We start from the raw sequence: 21,214 nt of genomic DNA, 5'->3' as shown, positions 1-21,214 counted from the left end.
GATGCTGTACAATTCAGATATTCCAGCAAACAGATGCAGGTAATACTTCAGTAGAAGTGTTACTACAATATTTCTGTAGCTGACAATGTGACCATGTTCCTTTATACAAGAGTCTTGTGGAAACTGGTTAGATTCTGCTTGGTATAAAAGCACTGGCACATAACAGTGCTCTAGACCACAGGATAGGTGAACTGGGTTTCTTGGAAGAATTCAGGTAGTCAGCTATGGCAAGTGGTTGCTTTACTAGAAGCATTAGGAAAAAATGGAACAAGACATAACTGCATGCTGCTGCCTTGAGAAACCAAAAAGATTATATCTTATAGCAGGGGTAGGCAGCTCTGGTTCTGGAGTGCCATAAACAGGCCTGGTTTTCAGGATATTGACAATGAATATGCATGAAAGATTTGCATACAATGGAGGCAGTGCATGCAGATATAAGAACATAAGAAATTGCCTTGCTGGGTCAGACCAAGGGTCCATCAAGCCCAGCATCCTGTTTCCAACAGAGGCCAAACCAGGCCACAAGAACCTGGCAATTATCCAAACACTAAGAAGATCCCATGCTACTGCTGCAATTAATAGCAGTGGCTATTCCCTAAGTAAACTTAATAGCCGTTAATGGACTTCTCCAAGAACTTACCCAAACCTTTTTTGAACCCAGCTACACTAACTGCACCAACCACATCCTCTGGCAACAAATATCTTAAATGTGCTACTTGCTAACTTCATGGAATGCCCCCAGTCCTATTATTCAAAAGTGTAAATAACCGAGTCACATCTACTTGTTCAAGACCTCTCATGCATATACACTGTGGATATCCTGAAAACCACACCTGATAAGTAGGTAATGTCAGTCCTGGAGTACCACTATCTTCTATAGTTAGAGACTATCTGGCTTCTCATCTAAGCCAAGTTTGATGTAGTCTTAAAATCTTTGCACAAGCTGTGTATTATGATTAATCTTTCCCAAAACAGTCTCAGAACTTATTGCTGTGTGAAAAGCCCCAGTTATCAACCCTGCCCCTTATACATACTGTATTTAGAATCCAAAATACCAGGTGTGCATAACAAGTCACAGTAACATATGTAAAGGAAGTTTCACCTCAAACATATGCACTATGCATAGTAGACTAGAGCCTTCACGATGTGAGTTTGTGCAATCCACTGCCAGGATTATGTGTTTTTACAAAAATAGTTACCATAAGACCACTGAAAATAAGTCACTAAAACCAAGTAAAACTTGTGATTTATAGTTAAGGGACAAAGGGGAATGCCACCCCTGCTGCCCAACAGCCTATTTTACATGGAAGTAATTTTAGTGTAGAAGCAAAAGAAAAATGCCAATTGAGAAAGTAGTTTTATTTTAATTGTCAGTAACAAATCAAAGAAAAGCACTTTTCCTGACATTCAAAAAGTTACAAGTCTACCCTTTACAAAGATTTTACAGTTATACAAAATCAGTTTCTGTAGCAATTTAGACCATTATAAAACAAATTTTAAAAATTGCACTGCTTCATTATTCACAAGTGAATATAAAACCATGTGCAGAAGTACTGTGCAGTGTTGTGAAATTGGATCTCACATCAGCATCTTAAATGCACATTTGTTCCTGTATTCAGTGGTAGTAGGCTACAGAAATCCAGCAGGCACTGCCACTAAATGGCCCTCTGCAGCTGCAAACAGTACTTCAGTACAGGGTTCCACATACTCTACACTATAGGAATATAAATATTTACCCCATATCCAGTGAAAGCCATCTTACAAAGAAACAAAAATATAAGGATGCACAAGATCAGGATATTGACAAAGATTCCGAGAGACTTCTGGAAGACTCCAGACTAAGATGAAGCACCCTAGATCTGGTGTGTACACTACACAGTACTGCAGGGTCAACATGATACATGGCAGTGATGTTGGCCTCCACAACACTTCAGGTACACGTTGTGCTATTAAATAATTTACCAGCATTAAAAGGGCACTTCATGTTGAAGGGTTCTTACATTTGTCTACAAGTTACTGCTTCTTGCCCATTTTCCTCCAGTGCTATATAGTGTGTTGATTGGGCAATCATTAGTCAGAAGCTGAAATGACAGCCTGCTGACCATCTCAGGGCACTTGGCTTTCATGCAGTCATTTAAAGACATGGAATATACTTTGTAATATTGCAGCACTCAGCTTACTAGTAATAACTTACAAAAATCATTCAGGCCACTGAACTACTCCCACTTAGTCTCCAAGATTTTATGGAGAAGCATCCAATTATGATGGGAGGGGACAGGCAAACTACAGACTGCAAAATGCAGTTTGACATGTGACTAAAGATACTAGTATCTTCCAGCACGTGCCATTACTGCAGCTGTTACTTTAACAGGTTCCTATTGGGCTTCTGTTTATATGGCAAGGCAGAAGTGACCCTGCAGAGGACTTTTTCATCTTTGGTGTTAATAGCAAGGGATATCAAGGGGTCAAGTTTTCAAATGTTTACTAGGTCTGAGTTTCTAAATAGTGGTGGCTATAAGCACAGAGGTAGGGTGAGGAAGAAAGTTAAGTGCTTACAACTGATTCTCAGTACAAGACACTTAACTTAGGGCCTAATGCTAGGCAAATGAATAGCAATCCTGTATTTAGGGACCTAAGTTTCAGGATTCTAGATTTAGGAAGGTTTCCAGCTGAAAAGTTAGGCTCCTAAGTTTGGCTGAAAAGACACCCAACATCTAACGTAAGGGTTCAACTTTTTGAATATCAGTCTCCAAAGGATGACCAGAACAGACTGCACAATCAGGGTCTCATATCTGAAAAGCTGTCTCTGCAATTACACCTATGCCTGCCTGCTCAGCCATGCAACTGCTCCTAGTTTTCTTGATGTGCATAGAGGCATCAATCTCTTACAATCACAATTTTTGTTCTGTACTTATCCAACAGTTCTGCAGTATAAAGGTTCCCCCCCAAGTGCTCTAGATGTTTCAGACAGTTGCTAAAGCAGCAAGTAGTAAGAATGCTCAGTGCATGTACGAAGGATATTTACCCTCTGCAATAGCACTAAGCCTAGGGTACACTCCATGAGTAGACAGCAAGTTTAGCACAAATTGGAAAAAAGTTTTTCACTATGCACAATCAAGCCATGGAATTTGCTGCTGGGTATGAGCAAGGCATCTAGCATAGCTGGGTTTTAAAGGGGGGTTTGAACAAGTTCTTGGAGGAAGTCCATAAATTAGGCAGAAAGACTTGGGAAAGTATTTATCCTTGGGAATGATCTATCCTGGGATCTGTCAAGTACCTCTTAACAATGACTTGGGCTGGTCCTTGTTGGACAGTATGTTGAGCTTCAGAACTTGGACTGACCCAACATGACAAGTCAAAATTTTAGTACTGAGTTGTAGTGTGCAAAGCAAGAATTACTGTATTTTTTGCTCCATAAGATTTTCCCCCAAAACATGGGTGGGAAATGTCTGCATGTTTTATGGGAGCAGAAAAAACACTAAACCCCCCCCCCCCCCCCCCCCCCAAGGCTTGCCAAAAGTCCCTGGAGCGATGATCTGCTCTTGGGCTGTCAGCTGCCAGTAATCAAAATGGCACCGTGGCCCTATGACAGGGGCCACTGGTCAGCCCCTGTCACATGGTAGGAGCAATGGACAGCCCATGCCAAGATGGTGCCAGCTGGAGCTTTATCCTTACTTCTCTGACAAGGATCCAATAAAGGCAAGATAATGAACTGGAATTAATCTGCACTCAAACTAGTCTGTCCATTGGGATACCAAGCCTCATTCTGTAAAGTAAAAACCAGTCTGTGGCACTAAAAGCAGGATTAATACACAACTGCCATCTCACCCACCACAACATATTGAAACCAATCCTGTAAGGATTACAGCTGAAGGGAGCAAAACACTCCCCATTTCTCTTCATTGTATAAGAGGGCAATGGAGCAGCTTTCACCAAGGAGAAAGCAGTGATCTTGGATCACAGAAGTCAGAAAAATTTAAGTGTAGGAAAAAATCTAACAGATGGGCTGAGCCTCCCAATCTTCCCTGCAAGCCTGGTTTTTACCTACAGCAGCTAACTACAGAGGGAAGAAAGATTCTATACTTAATGGCATGCCAGAACTTAACAGCTGTTCCACTGTGGCAGGACAAGAATACAGAATGCCCTGGTTAACATGTACAGATCATACATTGTAGAAAAGTTTTAAAAAGTACAATTTTATTTAAGAAAAAAAACACTCTCCAGACCATAATAGGCCTTTTATTCAAACTACTAAAGTTATAAAACAAGTAAAAATCTCTGCATCACATCTGGAAATGAACAATTGGTATTTGGCTTTGCAAATCTGTGTTCTACCTCCAACAACTTGCAAAGTTTTAGCCAATCAGCACTTGAGGCTGTTTCTGGAGCCAAAAGCAACATTGTGTTATAAACATTTAGCTTAAATAAGCTGTGCTCCAGGACCGCCATCTTGGCTCTGCAGGACTATAGCAGCTCTTGTGTGTTCCAGGCTTTACCAGTGGGAGGTGACCCTTGGCTTTTCCAATTCGCTTCCATGGCACTGTCCATGGAGCCTGTACAACCTCTATCTGGGACTGCATATCCCATGTGAGATCTGTCTGGTACCACAGAAGCACCTGCTTAGAAGTAGCACCACATTTAAAGCTGCATTGGAATATTTTAACCAAAAAGAGTGGGTTATCTGGGGGCCAGTAGGTAAAGGGTCTAGCCTGTTTGTACCTCTTAGCCCTTTCCATGTCCAGGTCCACACAGTGTCCATTAAGTGGGGGGGGGGGGGGGGGGATGCAGAACATCCTCAGGAGTCAGGGATAGAAGAAAAAAAGATGTAGGCAATATAGATTGCTTTGTAGTGACTGGGTTTGCTCCCAGAACACCTGGCAAGACAAAGGCGGTAACTATACAGCACCAAAAACAAATAGGAAAAAAAATTTACTGTTTGGTCCTGACCTTAACTGAAACCAGCCAATGCAAGCCAGAATGCATGGCCTCACTGGTCCTGTAAGGCATTACACTGTAGTGTCAAATTAGTTCCCTAACACTAGTGTGCAGACTCTCCGCTTCCATTCCCACAGCTCTGCACTGAAGGACACGTGGATTCTGCAGGGAAACAGTCTGCTGCAAGATGGGCTCCAGTCCTGTCACTGCCAGCTTCCAAGGTTTCCCCATACATTCAGGATACAACCACTAATCTGCACCCTCCACCCAACCAAAAAAGAAATTTGGCAATATTTTGCAAGTTGCAAACAAAAACCCCCCATTCAGCTCTGTCACATTTTACACTAGCTTAGTAAATAGGGTGGTTTGTACAGAAAGATTTTGTAAAAATCATTTGGAAATTAGATACAGGAAAGCATTTGTTTGCACACCCAGACTCCTGCATGGGCATGAGATGCTTCTAAGTGATCGGACACCAGCCGGGGCTTATGCATAGAACTCATTGGTAGCTGCTTTGGTGTAGATGGGTTTCTTGCCAAGGTCGTAGCTGCCTTCGTCCTTTTTCTTCATGCGGTAAAACAAGAAGAGGATGAGGAAGACGGCAAAGAGCAGGCCCACAACACTGCCGGCAATGAGAGCTGTGAACAAACAGCTACAGGTAAGTAAATCAGAACTACAGAAAGCCTTTAACAGGATGCTTTTAGCCCCACCCTACCACATGCAGGACACCTTAGAATCAAACCTCGTCTTTGCATGCTTTTCTTCCTGCTGCACATTGATAAAAGTCAATATAACATATGCAGGAAGTCCTCAGACTTAAGACAACTGATGCCTGAAAACAGTTTCAAATTAAATTTAAGTAAACTTGATAGTCTCATAACATTGGCTCCAACACCAGTGTCAATATTTTCACTAAAATAACCTGGACCTAAACCTGGAATTTAGTTATACAATACTGTAAAATGCAAGGACTCATTTCACATCATTGCACTTTTGAAAAGGAAAGATCCTACAGATCACTTCACTGATACTGTTTTGGAGAGAAGTCCCTGGTATCACCTCACCAGGCCTTATGGTCACCAGCACACCAATATATGCCAGCTGGCAGACATTCAGGTGTCAAAGTCGAAATGGTGTCAATTTAGAAATTGAATCGCAACTCAATGTCTTAAATTTAAGGATTTCCTGTAACACTATGCAGCCATTTTTATGGAATTTAGAGAATTACTTGCCAGCAAGAACTTCAGTCTTCTCAAAGATACTAGTGTTGGCAGTGCTTGCCATAGGGACCTTGTTGGGTGGTTCTTCAACCACTGGAACAGAAGCACGTTCTGGAATCACTTCATTTTTGGCTAATAAGTATTCATCATTGTCCTTTCTGCCCTGTAGGTCATCATCAGGGATCTTGTTGTCATTTGGTACCTGTAAAATGAAACTAGTTAGGCATTGCTAAGCAGAGTATAACAGGCAGTTAATTCCATTTTTATATTAACTGTTTACAAACCTACACTATCAGTGTAAGGGAATTCCCTTACACTGATAGTTCCATGTCTCCCTTAAACAGAAGGAACCACTAGAGAAAATGGGACGTTTTGCGCAATAAAAATTTAGACATTTGCCTGTCATGATTTGGATATCTGCCAAGTGTCCTGGCCATTCACATATTAGAATGCACCAGATTATGTATTTCTATGTAAGATCTACTCACAACTACTTTAAAATATTACCTACACTGTGAAATGTTGCTCTTCATTTTAAATCCATACCCTTTGTTAACTCTGGCCATTGCTTGCCAATTCTATTCATCTTGAATAATTATCTGCATAAAAACTACTCAGCTACTAATACAAAAGTTATCAAACTTATTACTGCATGGCCAACTTCTGAATGTTCTAGTCTGCAGATATGCTGATCACTTATCTTGTCAGGATACAGGAACCTGCTGCATAAATACACTTTTAACATAGCTAGCCCTTGGGGCACCCTGCCTGCTGCCAGGGGAAAAACAGTGCGTGGTGAACAGGATTAGAGTGACTATTTGGCAGTTTGTCAGTGCTGTATGAGTACTCAAGCAAGAGGTTTTATATAACTATGGGGTTATCCCCTTCATATGGCTATAGTCTGGGAGCACCAGCTCTTGCTTGAATAAAAAATGGTTCTGATCAACAGGTTCACACCAAGCCTCTGAAATGCCTCCAGGAATTAGATTGTCCCAAGGTTCTTCCCTGGAAATGAGGCATATTTTGTTTTATAGAAAAATGTTTTGGCTGCTCAAAAGGCAGAACAGATGGAAAACACTGAATATTTCATTTAGTGTGACCCCTATGAAAGGAAGTGGTCAGTTAGGGAAAGCACAATTAGGCTCTGATTATAGCAATACTAACCTCAGTTGGGTCCAAATCAGCAGAGTCATCCTCAGCAGAGTCATCCTCATCAAGTCCATCTGCTAGAAAGTAAACAAGGGTTTAAGAATGGCATATTTTACATTGTGCTGTCACCCTCTGAATTATACTGCCATATTGGCCTATTTTTTCAAATAAGATCTTCAGGATTTGAGCTGCAGATTTCTGGCTCCTAATTTCCACTAAGGAACTAAACAGTTCCCCTAGCTGAGGAGGGGGGGGGGGGTCACAGAACAAGTCTATTCTAACCTGGTTGCTCATATTCCTCAGTCACAGCAGCTGCTCACTACTCCCTCTAGCAGGAACCCCAGGCATATGTAAAGAGTTTAGCTGCCTGGTACAAGGCTTAAGGTGATGTACAAGACACAAACAAGAGAACAAAAAGCAGAAACAAAATGGTTATGCTCAAAGAAATAAAACCCAGAGCCTGGGTTAAGACAAAAAGATGTTTGTGCATTGTTAGCCAAGGCATGGCCCATTTCCCACAAGATGGCCACAAGCCACCCAATGCTGCCATGTCTTACATCTGTTGTACTGGCTGCCTCTCCACCACCACCTTCTGATATATTTCACAATCCAGTTACTAAATCTGCCTGAACATGGTCTGCACCAACCTGCTCTTTTGTTTCAAAGGACATATTGTACATACAAAAAAAGATGCAACACATGCCTGTCAAAACTTGACACATTTCAGGAGGGCAAAGCATTTCACTTGGAATACAGCTTGCAGGACTAGCTGCTACTGCATTTGTCCCAGCACTGGTATTGTGGCCCAAATTCACATCTAACAGCACCACAACCTATTCCTCTTACCCCAATGCAGGACACTTTACATGTTAGCATGTCAAGCTCAACCTGCAGTGATCCAAAAGTTGAAAACCTTACAAAGTGGCATGGGCTGGACAGAAAGCTATGAAAGTTGTCTTATGTCTTCACCTTTTAGTTTTGCATTGTTTGTTAATATTTATGTAACTATTGTACAGCTGCTTGTTAACCTGTTATAGGTGGGATATTAAATACAGGGTCTGAGAAGATGCTGGCTACGGCATCCCCTGTACCCCTTACCTCTGTATATATCTTAAACCAAGCCATTAATATGCAGCATTAATGTAGTTTGCAAGCTATTTGCTCCAGCCTGGATTCCTCCTTTTCTGAATCCAAGTTCAAGGTGAGTTATAATTTAGGTGCTGTAGTTATGTTACACTATGTCATACCTGAGTCACCAGAACCTGAGAAGTCCTCAGAGTCATCCTCCTCCTCAGAGTCATCCTCCTCATCCTCTGTCTGATCGTCCAGGTCAATCAGATCCTCATCATCTGGCAATGTTCCAGAAAATATGTCATTGAAGTCCATTTCTGCAGGCTGCATGGTCTCAGTCTCTCTCATCTGAATTGGAAAGACAGCCTTAGATTAGTGATTGACTGTGGTCTTTAACAGCCACCAATACAGCTCCTTCCAATGGGCAGGGAAAGACACCATTACAGTGACTTTAAAGGCTAGTAAGAACGCATTCCACTTTGTTCCTCAATAACCAGGGCTGAAAGAAGCCTGTGCAGGCAGCAATTATGGTACCTGTCAGACTCAGGTTGAGGAACTAATTGTGGTAGGGCCCAGGCCAAAAAGCTATAGCCCAGAGCTACGATTAGGCCCTACATTAGCATGCCAAGTGGGCATGGGAGGATAAAGGTGGGAGAAGACAGGGGAAAAGAGAAGCTACAAGCAAAAGAGGCTAAAAATTCCTTGACACTTAAGTTTAATAATGTACTGAAGATTACATAAAGGTACAATTAAGTCATCAGAAAGCTAGCAATGCTATGGCTCTAGCTGTTTCATATTTGATGAACACTGGCAATGGAAACTGACAATACAGACAGTGGTCAGGAATTCCCATGACATCTTAAAAATCTGATACATTCAAAAGATTAGGCAAAGAGCTTGCTGCTAACCTATGTACTGAAAGTGAAGTTTCAAGTCTTCTGTTCAAATGTAATGCCACAGAGTAGACAGCAGTAGTGGCTCCTCCATCCCTTAAGCAGCAGTTATACTGAACTGCTAATTTCTTCATATGGGGGGAAAGGGTCATGTTGCAGGCCTGTAGAGCAAAACTAACTACCACTCAGGGTGATCCAGTACCGAGCGGTAGGAAGAGCTGCGTTAGTGCCTACGGCACCCGCGGTTACCGCCCGCACAGTGCAGCTCACCTACCGCTCGATCCTGAAGCCTAATTATATGTAAATGTAAGCCGCGTCCGAAAAGCCTTAGTCCCGCGCAACCCAGGATACTGGATAGAGCGCCTATACAGGATCCTGGGTGCGCGGGCCTAAGGCTTCACGCCACGCTGGTATCTGTCATTTCAAATGTCATTTGAAATGACAGATACCAGGAAGTCTGGTCCGATCGGGTGCAAAAGTAAGTTGCTTCGCCGCTGTCAGTGTCCCCCCCCCACCTCCTCTCGGAGCAGGGAGCGAAAAGCAGCCTTGCTCCGGGAGGGGGGGGGGGACACTGACGGCGGCGAAGCAACGCAGAAGCAACGGCGAAACGACTTTTCAGTGTCCCCCCCCCCTCTCGGAGCAGGGCACGAAAAGCAGCCTTGCTCCGGGAGGGGGGGGGGACACTGACAGCGGCGAAGCTTTCCCCCAGCCCGGACACCGGCAAAACTTGCTGTTTTGCAGCCATGAGCCACGAGCAGGAACGCGAAGATCTGGCTCCGATAGCTCCTCCCGACAAGATGGCCGCCTGCACGGGGAAAGGGTACAATTGGCCGCTGAAGACGTGACATCACGACATCACGTCTTGAGCGGCCAATTGTACTCTTTCCCCGTGCAGGCGGCCATCTTGTCGGGAGGAGCTATCGGAGCCAGATCTTCGCGTTCCTGCTCGTGGCTCATGGCTGCAAAACAGCAAGTTTTGCCGGTGTCCGGGCTGGGGGAAAGCTTCGCCGCTGTCAGTGTCCCCCCCCTCCCGGAGCAAGGCTGCTTTTCGCGCCCTGCTCCGAGAGGGGGGGGGGGGGGACACTGAAAACTCGCTTTGCCGTTGCAGTCTCCGTGGCAGCCCCAGTCCGGACATCGGAGGGGGGCTGCAACGTTTTTTTTCGCTTTTTTTTTTTTTTTTGGCTTCTGGAGGAGGGGAGAGGACTGGGGCTGCCACGGAGACCGGCACCCATGATCGTGGCCGGGGCAGGTGAGCGGGGGCTGGGGGAAAGCTTGCCACCTACCCTTACCCCTGCCTCTACCGCCTGGGTCAGGGTAGGCGGTAAGTTTGCAGGTTAAACACGCGACAAAACGGCAGGGAAAGGTAGCGTTAGTCGGGGCGCGGGTTACGGGATGCTAGGGGAATAGCTAATTGGCTCGTTTGCATGCAATATCGCGCTAATTCGCTCGTTTGCATGCAATATGCATGCCGCGGGCGGAAGGGGTTACCCGGGGAATTTAGGACGCGGTAGGAGTAGGTTAAAGGGGATTCGGGATCGCAGGAAGGGCTAACGCGGCCGAAACGTGAGTTAGAAGCGGCTTAGGAGCAGGGTAAACACGGCCGCACTTTACAGGATAGGCCTGACTGAAATTAGGGGCTGCTTAATAGTGCAAGTCAGTGGCATGGAGCAACTGGCTACAAAACAGGCAAACCAAGGTTCAAATCCCACTGTGTGACCTTGGGCAGATCACTTTACAAGCCGATGCAACCGTGTGCTCAATCGAGTGCACTAACCAGTGGTTGGATGCATGTCCACAGCCCCTTATTCTATAATGGGGGATTAGTTTCATGGGGGGTGGATGTGCTAATAGCACTCATCACGTGCAAATGCACATTGAGGAGGCTATTAGCTATTTTCCCAGATTAAAAAAAAATGTGCACCTGAGGAGCACATTTTTACCCTCAGAAATTAATGCTTGCCCAGAGCCGGTGTTAATTTCTGAGCAGCCCAAAGTGTACAGAAAGGCAGAAAATACTTTTCTGTACTTCCTCTGACTTAATATTGTGGTGAATTAAGTCAGATGAACAAAAAGGTTAAGAATGTAAAAAAAAATGTTTAGGAAGAGGGACACTTAACTAGCATCCATTTTCCTAATCCGTGGCTATGCACATGTTAGGAAAATGCACACAAGATTGAGCATCTGTTTTTCTAACCTGCCAACATCCACCTCTCCTGGGTGCCTGCTGCTGAGGCGATGCTAGGGGTGCACATTTGTCCCAAGCACTTCCTTGGCAGTGCAACCCCTCTAGTTGATCATGTGCCCAGGAGAGGTAGCTGGGTGTGCATTAGGAAAACAGGTGTTCAGCACAGAGTACCTGTTTTCCCACATGGGCTGATTCAATAAAACTGATTGTAAGCCCTCTAGAGATAGGGAAAGATCTAGAGTACCCACTTCTTTGAAGTGCAAAAAGGCAGAATATATGTATATTAAATTTAATGTGAACAGCACAGGACTCATGAATTTTCAAAAGTTATGAAGCATTAAGACTGCCTCCTCAAATCATTGGGAATTTTAAATTTAATGTTAAAAAGGATGCCAACATACCAGCACTGGAAACTGAACACTTCCAAACTGGCAGCATGCTATTCTTTTAAGTGCTGGACCAGTTCTGTGGTAAGGGAGAGCTGGAGGTAAGACTGCCCAATGCTGATATAAAGCACAGGCATCACCTTGTATTCATTAGGATGGGTTTGAGGGGTTGGATAGGACACGTATGCGTGTAAGCACACTGCACCACACCTTCCTCTTGCACACTCCTAAATGAGCCATCTGCAGTAGTAGCTCACTGAGCAGTGAATCGACGGCAGGTGGGAACACAGCAGAACCCAAAACTAATTCTCATCAGTACTGGATATCTGAAGAGCCGTGTTCAGGAATCAAAGCCAGAAGTACTGGGAAAGTTCACTAGCAAGCTGGATACTGCATTCTGAGAAATCCAGTTATAAACAAAAAAAGAGCTGGAAGGCCCAAAGATGGCCTCCCCTCATGCCTCCTTCAGCATCTTGCTTGCTGCCTATGAAGGCTGCTTTCATTTACATCTGTTGTCTGATCCTCTGGCCTGCCCAGCCATCTCATGCATTGGTTGAGGTATAGTGCTCCTGCTGGGGCTCTGCCAGCCCACTTCCCCAGCATTGCTACATGCTTGAGTGGTAGAAAGTACATTGCTTTGTCTGCAGACTGAGGGTGAAAGCCACACAAGGTCTTTCACAGGTCAGTTATATTCACTTTGTTCTTAAGGGCTGCAAACAGGTGACATTCAGAATAGCTCTAATATGCAGATAGGATTTGCATACCCCTCAACTGTATGAACACTTCAGAAAATACTTAAATATGCAATAACTTGTTTATAACCCTCAAGGGATGAAAGTATCAGTAAATATCCTTGTGCCTTATCAGTTTCCTTTAGAGTATAGGTAGGAGACAGGTCAAAGAGGCTCCTAATATAGCAAGGTCATACTTAACCAGCTGTCCAAGGAATCTATAGCAGGGCTTTATGGCAAGAAAGGGTAAAGGGTGGGCATTAACCACAGAATCCTAAGTTATCAGTCAACCTTGAGGAACCTGTGCCTTTTAGCCTGCATGCAAAATGTCATCCAAGGAGTTTCATAAGGTTTCTGCTCCTGAAGACTGAACTTGTGCCCCCAAGTTGGCAATTCAAGTCTCATTGAGAAATATTTTAAGAAACAGATACCAAGGATGACTTAAGGCATGGGCTCCAGCCAGCTTCCTAATTTTCAAACCTAGGAGCTACCAAGTGCCAGTTGCTGGAGTGGGACTGGCCAGTTCTGACTTTTGAATTTGCACTAATGCATTGTGGTATTTGTACCTTTACTTCTATAGTGTGCCACACTACAGCTAAGAGGTAACTTGGAAATTCTAAGTCATAACCACTTTTGCAGGCATTTCAGAGCTATGAGGCCTCAGGAAGCTCTACAGCTGAGGTTCAAGTTGGTGGCATCTTAGCTTTGAAAGCCTTTCAGGACCAGTGTCATTTGTAGAAGATAACTAATCTCAGATTAAGCTGCAACTGATTCTGGGATTTCCACAAAGAAAAAAATTCATAAGATCTATGAAGCCCCAAATGTGTTGTAGTGCTGAAGGACTCCTGGTGTAGAATGAGGAAATTAAAATCAGGTCTGCTTTGTATGCCATCCATCACATGCAAGAAGCTAGTAGTTTTGAAGATTAGTTGTCCTTGTGCAAGGCAAATCATCTTGGAAAGGGAAGGGTAGCAAAGTACAGAACCTGTACTACCACATGTGAACTCTGAACACAAGTCAGAGCACATTAAAGCTTAACAAGAAAGTACTAAAACCCATAACTGGAAATATGAAGGCTGAACACTAAACCCTCAAGAAATCCAAAGCACATCTTAAAGAAAAAGGAATTACATATGAAATTTACTTCCTAGGCTTCAGGCACCCTAAACAGGCCCCTTGACTTCAGTAAGATTTAGGACTGAAGGAGTTAAAGTTTGATTTCCTCTACAAACCATTTTGTATAACAACCTGGGTGGGTCTGGTAGAGCCACATTCCTGCACAGGCCGAGCTTGCTGACAGCCCAGGCACACCCATTGTCACCACCCTGGCCACTATGGTACACTTACAGCAACACTGCTACAGAGCACCGGCAGTCGATGGCATCACACTTTTGCCAGGGGATTGGATAGCTCAGAATCAACTGCAGAGCCTCACCTCTGGTTCAAATCCAGCTCAGGTTATGTCAGTAGGGACATGTACCACCATATGAAGTGAGCTGGCCTCAATCCAGATTTAGGGATCATAGCAGGAGTGCTCACGACAGCCCCTGATTTCTATCAGGATACTGTAAATCTTATCACTTGGGAAAGGCATTACACAAAGCAGCTTCTAAAATAAGTTATATAAATTTAGTTTCACTTGATATACTGCAAGGATGGCCAACTCTGTCCTCAAGAGCCACAAACAGGCCAGATTTTAGGATATCCACAGTGAGTATGCATGCAAATCTCTCATGCATATTACAGATATCCTGAAAACCTGACCTGTTTGTGGCTCTTGTGGATAAAGTTGGCCACCCCTGATATACTGCTTAAACCACAAATATCAAACCCAGCTTATTCACAGCTCCTACTAGTTTGTCTTTAGGTATTATGTCTGCTCCCAGGAAATTTTTGTATCTTTGGACCTTAAGTAACTCAGTGGATGGCATATCCTACAGTATCTGAATGTAATCCACTTTGAAGTATGATGGCAAAAATATTTAAAAAGTAGTTTTGGGCACAAATACCAACTGTCCCTTCCAGTGCCTGATTTGGGATTCTGGGTGCATGACTGGTACCCCCTGTATCAGAAATAGGATGTTAATTCATAATTCTAGGGCTAGTGTGGTCCTTGATTTACATGGCATGTCAGTTTATACCCACATTATGTGCATTAATATAAATCATAAGTAAGGTTGTGCACTGCCTAGTGCATCTCTACATTAGCTTCAGTGCATGAGTGCTCCATATCCCTAGTACTATTACTTATAGTCAGTGACCCAATATTTGCTAGACTAGAGGATGTGGGGGAAAGCAAAGAGTTGGACATTGACAGAAGCTATATTACAGCTGTTAGAGGGGCTGCAGGAAGACCTGTAGAGTGAATGGGCTTTAAGGTCATTATGCTTGTGCTGTTATCTAATCAGAAACTATGCTCGTCTGAAAGTGAGGCAATAGCAATGAAGATCTGGGACAGGAGAAGGTCATCGGCATTTCAATCTGATTTCTGTGCTCCTGAACTTGCAACACTGAGCATGTGCAAACATGAAAAAAAACCAAACAGAAGGCGTAAGAGTCAATGTGCAAGCACAAAAAGGAGAGCCAGGATCAGAGCCAAGTTCAAGGAAAGGAACCAGCACCTGGTTAACTGAGCCGTAAGCAAATTATAGTGGCTGCAAAGAATAGCTGCTTCCTTGCAGCTGACGATTCCACAGGTTAGAAACAGCTCAGCATGCAACCCATACACTTGCAGACCAGCACAAACCTTTCAGATCCTCAGTGTACACACCTACACTGCTTCTCCTTTGGTCAGAGGATGCTTTAAGGTGGTGATCTTATTTGACCAACAAAATAGTATTCGCTTTCAGGGGGCCTCCCTTGTGTCTTGCCAGGGAAAGGCATTTCATAATCACTAAGTGAAAGGCCTGCACATACAGTGGATTCTGACCATTGAAAATAAAGGCAAGCTATACAGCTTTGTCAACAGCTACTGCATTTCCATACTTCAATTTCTTTCGTGGGAAAGGGTGAATCTAGTGGATTAACATGCCTGGAAAGGATTGCAAAGGCACAAGCAGCAGCTAGAGTACATTACCAGCAGTCAAACCTCCCCATCATGAACCACTCTGACCTGCAGCACAAACCCTACACAGCCGAACTGGGAAGTACCTAAAACTAAACACTGCAACAGAAGTATGTCAATACCGCCTTGATTTTTCCTTCCAGTAGCTCTGCAGCCACTGTCCCTCGTTCTAGCCAATTTCCACTGCAATTTCCTTCAATCATGTCCCTAACAGAAGAGTCCTCTCATGTGAGTGTCCACACCTCCTATGGAGGCAGATTCACTGCACCATCTGTTAGATAAGGGGTAGCCCAACAGGCCTTGTTTTCAGGATAGCCATAATGAATGTGCATGTACTATCTCCACTATATGTAAATAATTTCATGCCTACTAGTTGTGGATATCCTGAAAATGAGGCCAGTTTGTGGTTCTTGAAAACCAGAATTGGCTATCTGCGTCAGGGGCTGAGAACAAAGCCTCAAGCTTTAGGCACAAATGGGAGAGGCTGCAACCCTTCTTGGAAGTTGGCTCTCCAAGCTGTTACATTAAGCCTTACTCTTATGCCCTGAATATATCCTCTATTCCTGTTCCAGCTGATCCTACTTGCTAGAAACCAAATGTTCTGGTACCCATCTCCCCTATATAAAGGGAGCAAGCAGTAACAAGGAGCTCTTAAAGATCTTCATTTTCAGTTCTCCCACCGACACTTCCTTGAACTTGGGCGCGTCACTATCCTCCACTGCCTCAGGTGGAAACAAACCTGGGGGGGGGGCAGGGAAATATATATTTCCTTTGTGCTTGGGTCTTGAAAAACAAACGAGTTGGTAATAAATCTAAAACCCAAATCCAATCAAAAATGTTAATATCTGCACAAGAACTTTATAAAGTAATCTGAGCATTCGTGGGTCAGATATGGAAGGCAGAGAGGAGTGGAGCAGCCTAGTGGTTAGAGCTAGGGAAGCTGACAACTCACTTCTCCCTCCATTACTTCAGGTACAGATTGTAAGCCCTTTGGGGAGAGGGAAATGCCTACAGTACCTGAATACAACCCACTTTGAAGTATCACGAAAGGTGGAATATAAATTATTACAGGTTAAGCTGCCAAGTAATCATGAAGATAGCAGGCTTTGGGGAGCCAGGTTGCTGCCAGCAGGCCACAGCTGCCTAGAAAACTGCAAAAGAAATACCTCGTGTCCATTAGCATCACATCCGCATAGCTTTGTGCTCCCAGTAATCTCAGGAGAAAATAAAAACCACAGCTCCAGCTCCAAAGGAACATCTTAAAGGACAGTTGTAGCTCTTTAGGATTAAAGATGTGTCAGTAAGCTTCTTGCCATCTGCCTTGCTCGTGTTTTGAGGCATACCCTCTCACCTCTTCCATCTCCCACCATTTTAAGTGAGCAGGCAAAGTGGTTAGCAAGTTGGCCCTGTGGCGATGACTTAGACTCCCTGTTCCAGCAGTTGGCTTTCAATTCTGTTTATGCCAGAGCCCTCCCCTTTTAATAGTTGATATGCAGAAATAGAGCGTTATTTCACTGCGCCCAGCAGCTCACTTTTCCTGGATTATCCTCCGCAAGGCATCCTTTATTCAACACTTGTGTTTTCTCCTGCTAGAACACATGGGCACGATTGGCTCATGTACTGAGAATCCTCTGGCATTAGTATCAGTTGTCTTTCTGGGCCTCTATCCCTCCTGACAGTCCATGTGGTGGTACATGTCGGGGGACCAAAATCTCCTTCCAAGCACTTATAAGAGATGGAAATGTTGATTTAATGCTCTCCTTGCTTCATTTTTTTTTTTTTTTAACTTAAGGATCCGTGAGCTCTTAAAACTATACCATCCCTACTTGTGGTTCTTCACCAATAGTGTATACTGTTCATCATCTCTACTTCCTATTTGCTAATATAAAGAGTGTTGCCAATTCCTGTGCTGGGGTTCTGGAAATCAGGTCCTGTATGGGTAAGCCCTGCCTTCTACTTATTGTTTACCTAAAACGAAGTAAACCTGGACTAAGGTCCTTAAATACAGTTACCCTCTTCAGTCTGCTTACTGAAGGCAACAGCAATGTCCATTTTAAGATGAAGGCATGACTAAGTGTAGTGTTGACAGTACACCTATCCCTCAATTTATACTGTTAGCAAAATATCTGGAGCTTTACAAGCAGAGACTTGTCACAGTGGTGTGACCCACACTGTCACTCCACCAATAGTCATCCAAAGCTCACGTGCCCTGCTTCCTGATCCCCAGGAAGGAAAACATTTTAAATCTCTGCATATGCCCTCAGCAAGAACTTATAATCCCATATACCAGAACTCCCACCTATAGCAGTGGTTCCCAACCCTGTCCTGGGGACCCCCCCCCCAGCTAGGTTTTCAGGATACCCACAATGAATATGCATGACAAAAAATGTGCATGTTATGGAGGCAGTGCATGCAAATGCTCATGCATATTCATTGTGGGTATCCTGAAAGCCTGACTGGCTGGGGGTCACCAGGACAGGGTTGGGAACCACTGCTCTATAGGCACTGGAGAATCTGACCTATACTCCTGGGGAATTCTGTGCACAGGTACTGAATTCTGCACACTTTATATTTGTTAAAAAAAAAAAAACACACAGTCTAAGTACTGTATTTTTCGCTCCATAAGATGCACTTTTTTTCCCCCAAAAGTGGGGGGAAAATGTGCGTCTTATGGAGCGAATATAAAAAAAAAACAAAAATCTAACCACCCCCCCCCTCCTGACTCCCCCAAGACCTGCCAAACGTCCCTGGTGGTCCAGCGGGGGTCCAGGAGCGGTCTGGGAACGATCTCCAGGGCGTGGGCCGTCGGCTGCCAGTAATCAAAATGGCGCCGACGGCCCTTTGCCCTCACTGTCACTGAGACCGACCAATAGCAGCGGTCGGTCCCAGTGACATAGTGAGGGCAAAGGGCCGTCGGCGCCATTTTGATTACTGGCAGCCGACGGCCCACGCCCTGGAGATCGTTCCCGGACCGCTCCTGGACCCCCGCTGGACCACCAGGGACGTTTGGCAGGTCTTGGGGGGTTGCGGTAAATTAAGTCGGCAGGTCTTGGGGGTTGTTAAAGGGTTGGGATGGGGGTTTTTTGGGGGGGAGGGTTCCCAGAGAAAAAAGTTTTCTGATCTGGGGAGTGGACCGAAATGGCCCTCCCCAGACCTGAAAACAAAATGGGGAGAAAAAAAAAAAAAAAGCTATGCACTCCCCTAATTTGCTCCATAAGACGCCCAGACGCAGAGCCGGTTTAGCACAATTTTTTTTTTTTTTTTTAATTTCCCCCCTCTGAATCCTAGGTGCGTCTTATGGTGCGAAAAATACGGTAGTTAATTTAAAATGTAATATAGAAAAACTACTCAAAGCTGCAGAGATTTAAATATTTTGAGCAAGATTCCCCTAGAACAATAAGACTGGTCCTTCCACCTCTTCCCTACTCCCCTGGCCAGAACTCTCTCATTCTGCCCTCTTAGTTCCCTAACTCCTCCAATCCATGTCTCCCCTCCCTGCACTATTTCCATCCCCCAGCCCTCCACTCAGTTCTGACCCCTCATGCTCCCACACAGCCCTCACATACAGATACCCCATTACATGCACACCCCCTCTGAGGTCCACAAGCTTTCTTGCCTCACACTGGGCCTGGTGATCTTTGCCATGAGTGGAACAGCTTTGCTCATGGCATAGCTGATCCTGTCCGGCTGCACTCACAGCCCACAGGGCCTCAGAAACTCTGCCCAAGTTCTGCACTCGGCAGTAGCACAGAATTCACCCACTAGAAGACCTGGCAACCTGCTGTTCAGAGGAAAGGCTTTTTTAATTGTACTTTAGTTCTACTCTGCCCCCACAACCTTCTACTAGAAAACTATTCCTGCAGTTGAGGACACTTAATGGGGGTTTTTGATAAGCCAATGTCCTACTCTGTTCCCCAACCCCTCTCCCACCTATCATAGTGACAGCTCTTTATTTAGCCTACAAAGGGTGAAATACAATTGACTCAATTTCTATTCTCAATTCTGAAAGACTTCAAGGGACTTTGAGGGGCAAGCAGTATTGATTTAGTATGATTTGCTCTCACTATCTGTCTTCTTCCCAATTCTAAACAAACTTTGATCCCACACCCATGCCATCCTCACTGTTCTGCCACCCAATGGAGTTGAGCATTTTGTTCTTCTACCCGCTACCACTAACCCTCATCAATTCTGACTACTTGACTTGTCTTTCCTAGACTAAGCTCCATTGCCTACAATGCTGCATATGCTTTGTCATCTTAAGACACAAAGACCTCAATCCCAACTAAACAGATGTTCTCCCTACCTGCCAACATTAGGCACCTGGTGCTTCCTTCTACCCTGAAAGTGTTTCTCTGCTTCCTAACATGGGCATTACAAGAGGTATGGCTCTGGGCTGCCCCAAATACATGTGATTACTTCAGCATGAAAGGACTTGCTCAAGGCCAGAGGTAAGGTTTGCTCTGCATCCTGACCCCGTCATGTGAGCCATTGCCCTGGACCATCCCCTCAGGCCTCCATGCAGCAGCCGTGTAGTGTTCCAGGTGAGGCTCTCTGCAATGACAGCAAAATCCTAGCAGCAACTACAGACTTAGTAAGGGTGAGTATATGAAGTCCTAGGAATTCTGACCATTGGAGGTTTTAGTGGCCTAAAATCACTCACAATTAATAGTCCTAGCCATATGTACCTTACAGAAGCCCAAAACCATAAGTCATGAAACGGATCTTCATGCTAGAACATGTTTTTGTAACTCTGCTCAAGGATGAGTACTATATTAACCTCTGTCAGAGAAGCTTTAAGTGTTTGGGGGGGCTGGCTGCTGAGAACTCAGAATTGCATTTCTCATCTCAAACTGATTTAAGATACTATAGCTAAAAATACCAAATGGGCCATCCAGCTCCAGTTTAGAGGAATTTTTGCATTCACAGAAGATTGCAAAACCAAAGGGAGAGAAATGATTAGCAGCAGAGGAGGCAAACAAGTAAATTCCTGGAAAACATGGGGTGTTGTGCAATCTCCTGTTTTAGGAAGAGTGAAAAATCAAGCCTGCAAACAGATGCACCAAGAGCCATACAGCAGATTTGAAGTGTTTTTCTGCTCCAGCTTTCGATTCCTACTATTATGCTTATGGTACCTTCTTACAAACCAAAACCAGCTCAGACACCAGTGCATAATACCATCCCATCCCACCACCAGGGAGATTCTTCTATTACAAATCATGGCACACGGTGATTTTAGCTGTAATATACTAGATAGTGGAAAGGCCAATTGGCCCAGTGTGCTCAATTATTCTGGTTCACATTGCTAAGGACATATCCCTGCTGCCAGCCACACAAGCTAGACTGCTTATAGGACATTGCTAATAAAGTTCACTTTTGTCTTATTCTTTGGCTCTCCAATCCATGTAGTTGAGTACACCCAAGGCACAGCCCCCACCAAGCACTAGTACAATTCAAGCAGTGCCCAAAGCCAGCGAGTGCACTACCTGAACATCCAGTCATAGGATCCCCTTGGCCTTACTGGAAAACACCAAGCCAAACCTGATAGGTTTCTGAGGGTCATGGTCTGCTGGCACCAATCTG

The 21,214-nt window shown here is 44.4% G+C and overlaps 1 protein-coding gene across 2 annotated transcripts in view; it reads right to left on the bottom strand.

The window, feature by feature from the left end:
* Nucleotides 1–1,340: 1,340 nt before the first annotated feature.
* SDC4 (syndecan 4) overlaps nucleotides 1,341–21,214 on the bottom strand; it is a 39,762-nt gene continuing 19,888 nt past the window's right edge. Inside the window, exons 2-5 of one of the 2 annotated variants that reach the window (XM_029611609.1) lie at nucleotides 8,552–8,723; nucleotides 7,320–7,378; nucleotides 6,168–6,357; nucleotides 1,341–5,573 (exon numbers count right to left, since the gene is read on the bottom strand). In XM_029611609.1, the coding sequence (XP_029467469.1) occupies nucleotides 5,422–5,573; nucleotides 6,168–6,357; nucleotides 7,320–7,378; nucleotides 8,552–8,723 (573 nt within the window). In that variant the 3' untranslated portion in view covers nucleotides 1,341–5,421. Of the gene's footprint in view, nucleotides 5,574–6,167; nucleotides 6,358–7,319; nucleotides 7,382–8,551; nucleotides 8,724–21,214 lie in introns of both variants that reach the window. The other variant, XM_029611608.1, reaches the window with a different exon arrangement.

This window comes from Rhinatrema bivittatum, chromosome 8, assembly GCF_901001135.1.
Source record: "Rhinatrema bivittatum chromosome 8, aRhiBiv1.1, whole genome shotgun sequence".
Classification (NCBI taxonomy): Eukaryota; Metazoa; Chordata; class Amphibia; order Gymnophiona; family Rhinatrematidae; genus Rhinatrema; species Rhinatrema bivittatum.
Note: the sequence above shows the minus strand (reverse complement) of the source record. Positions and strands in the feature narration are given on the sequence as shown.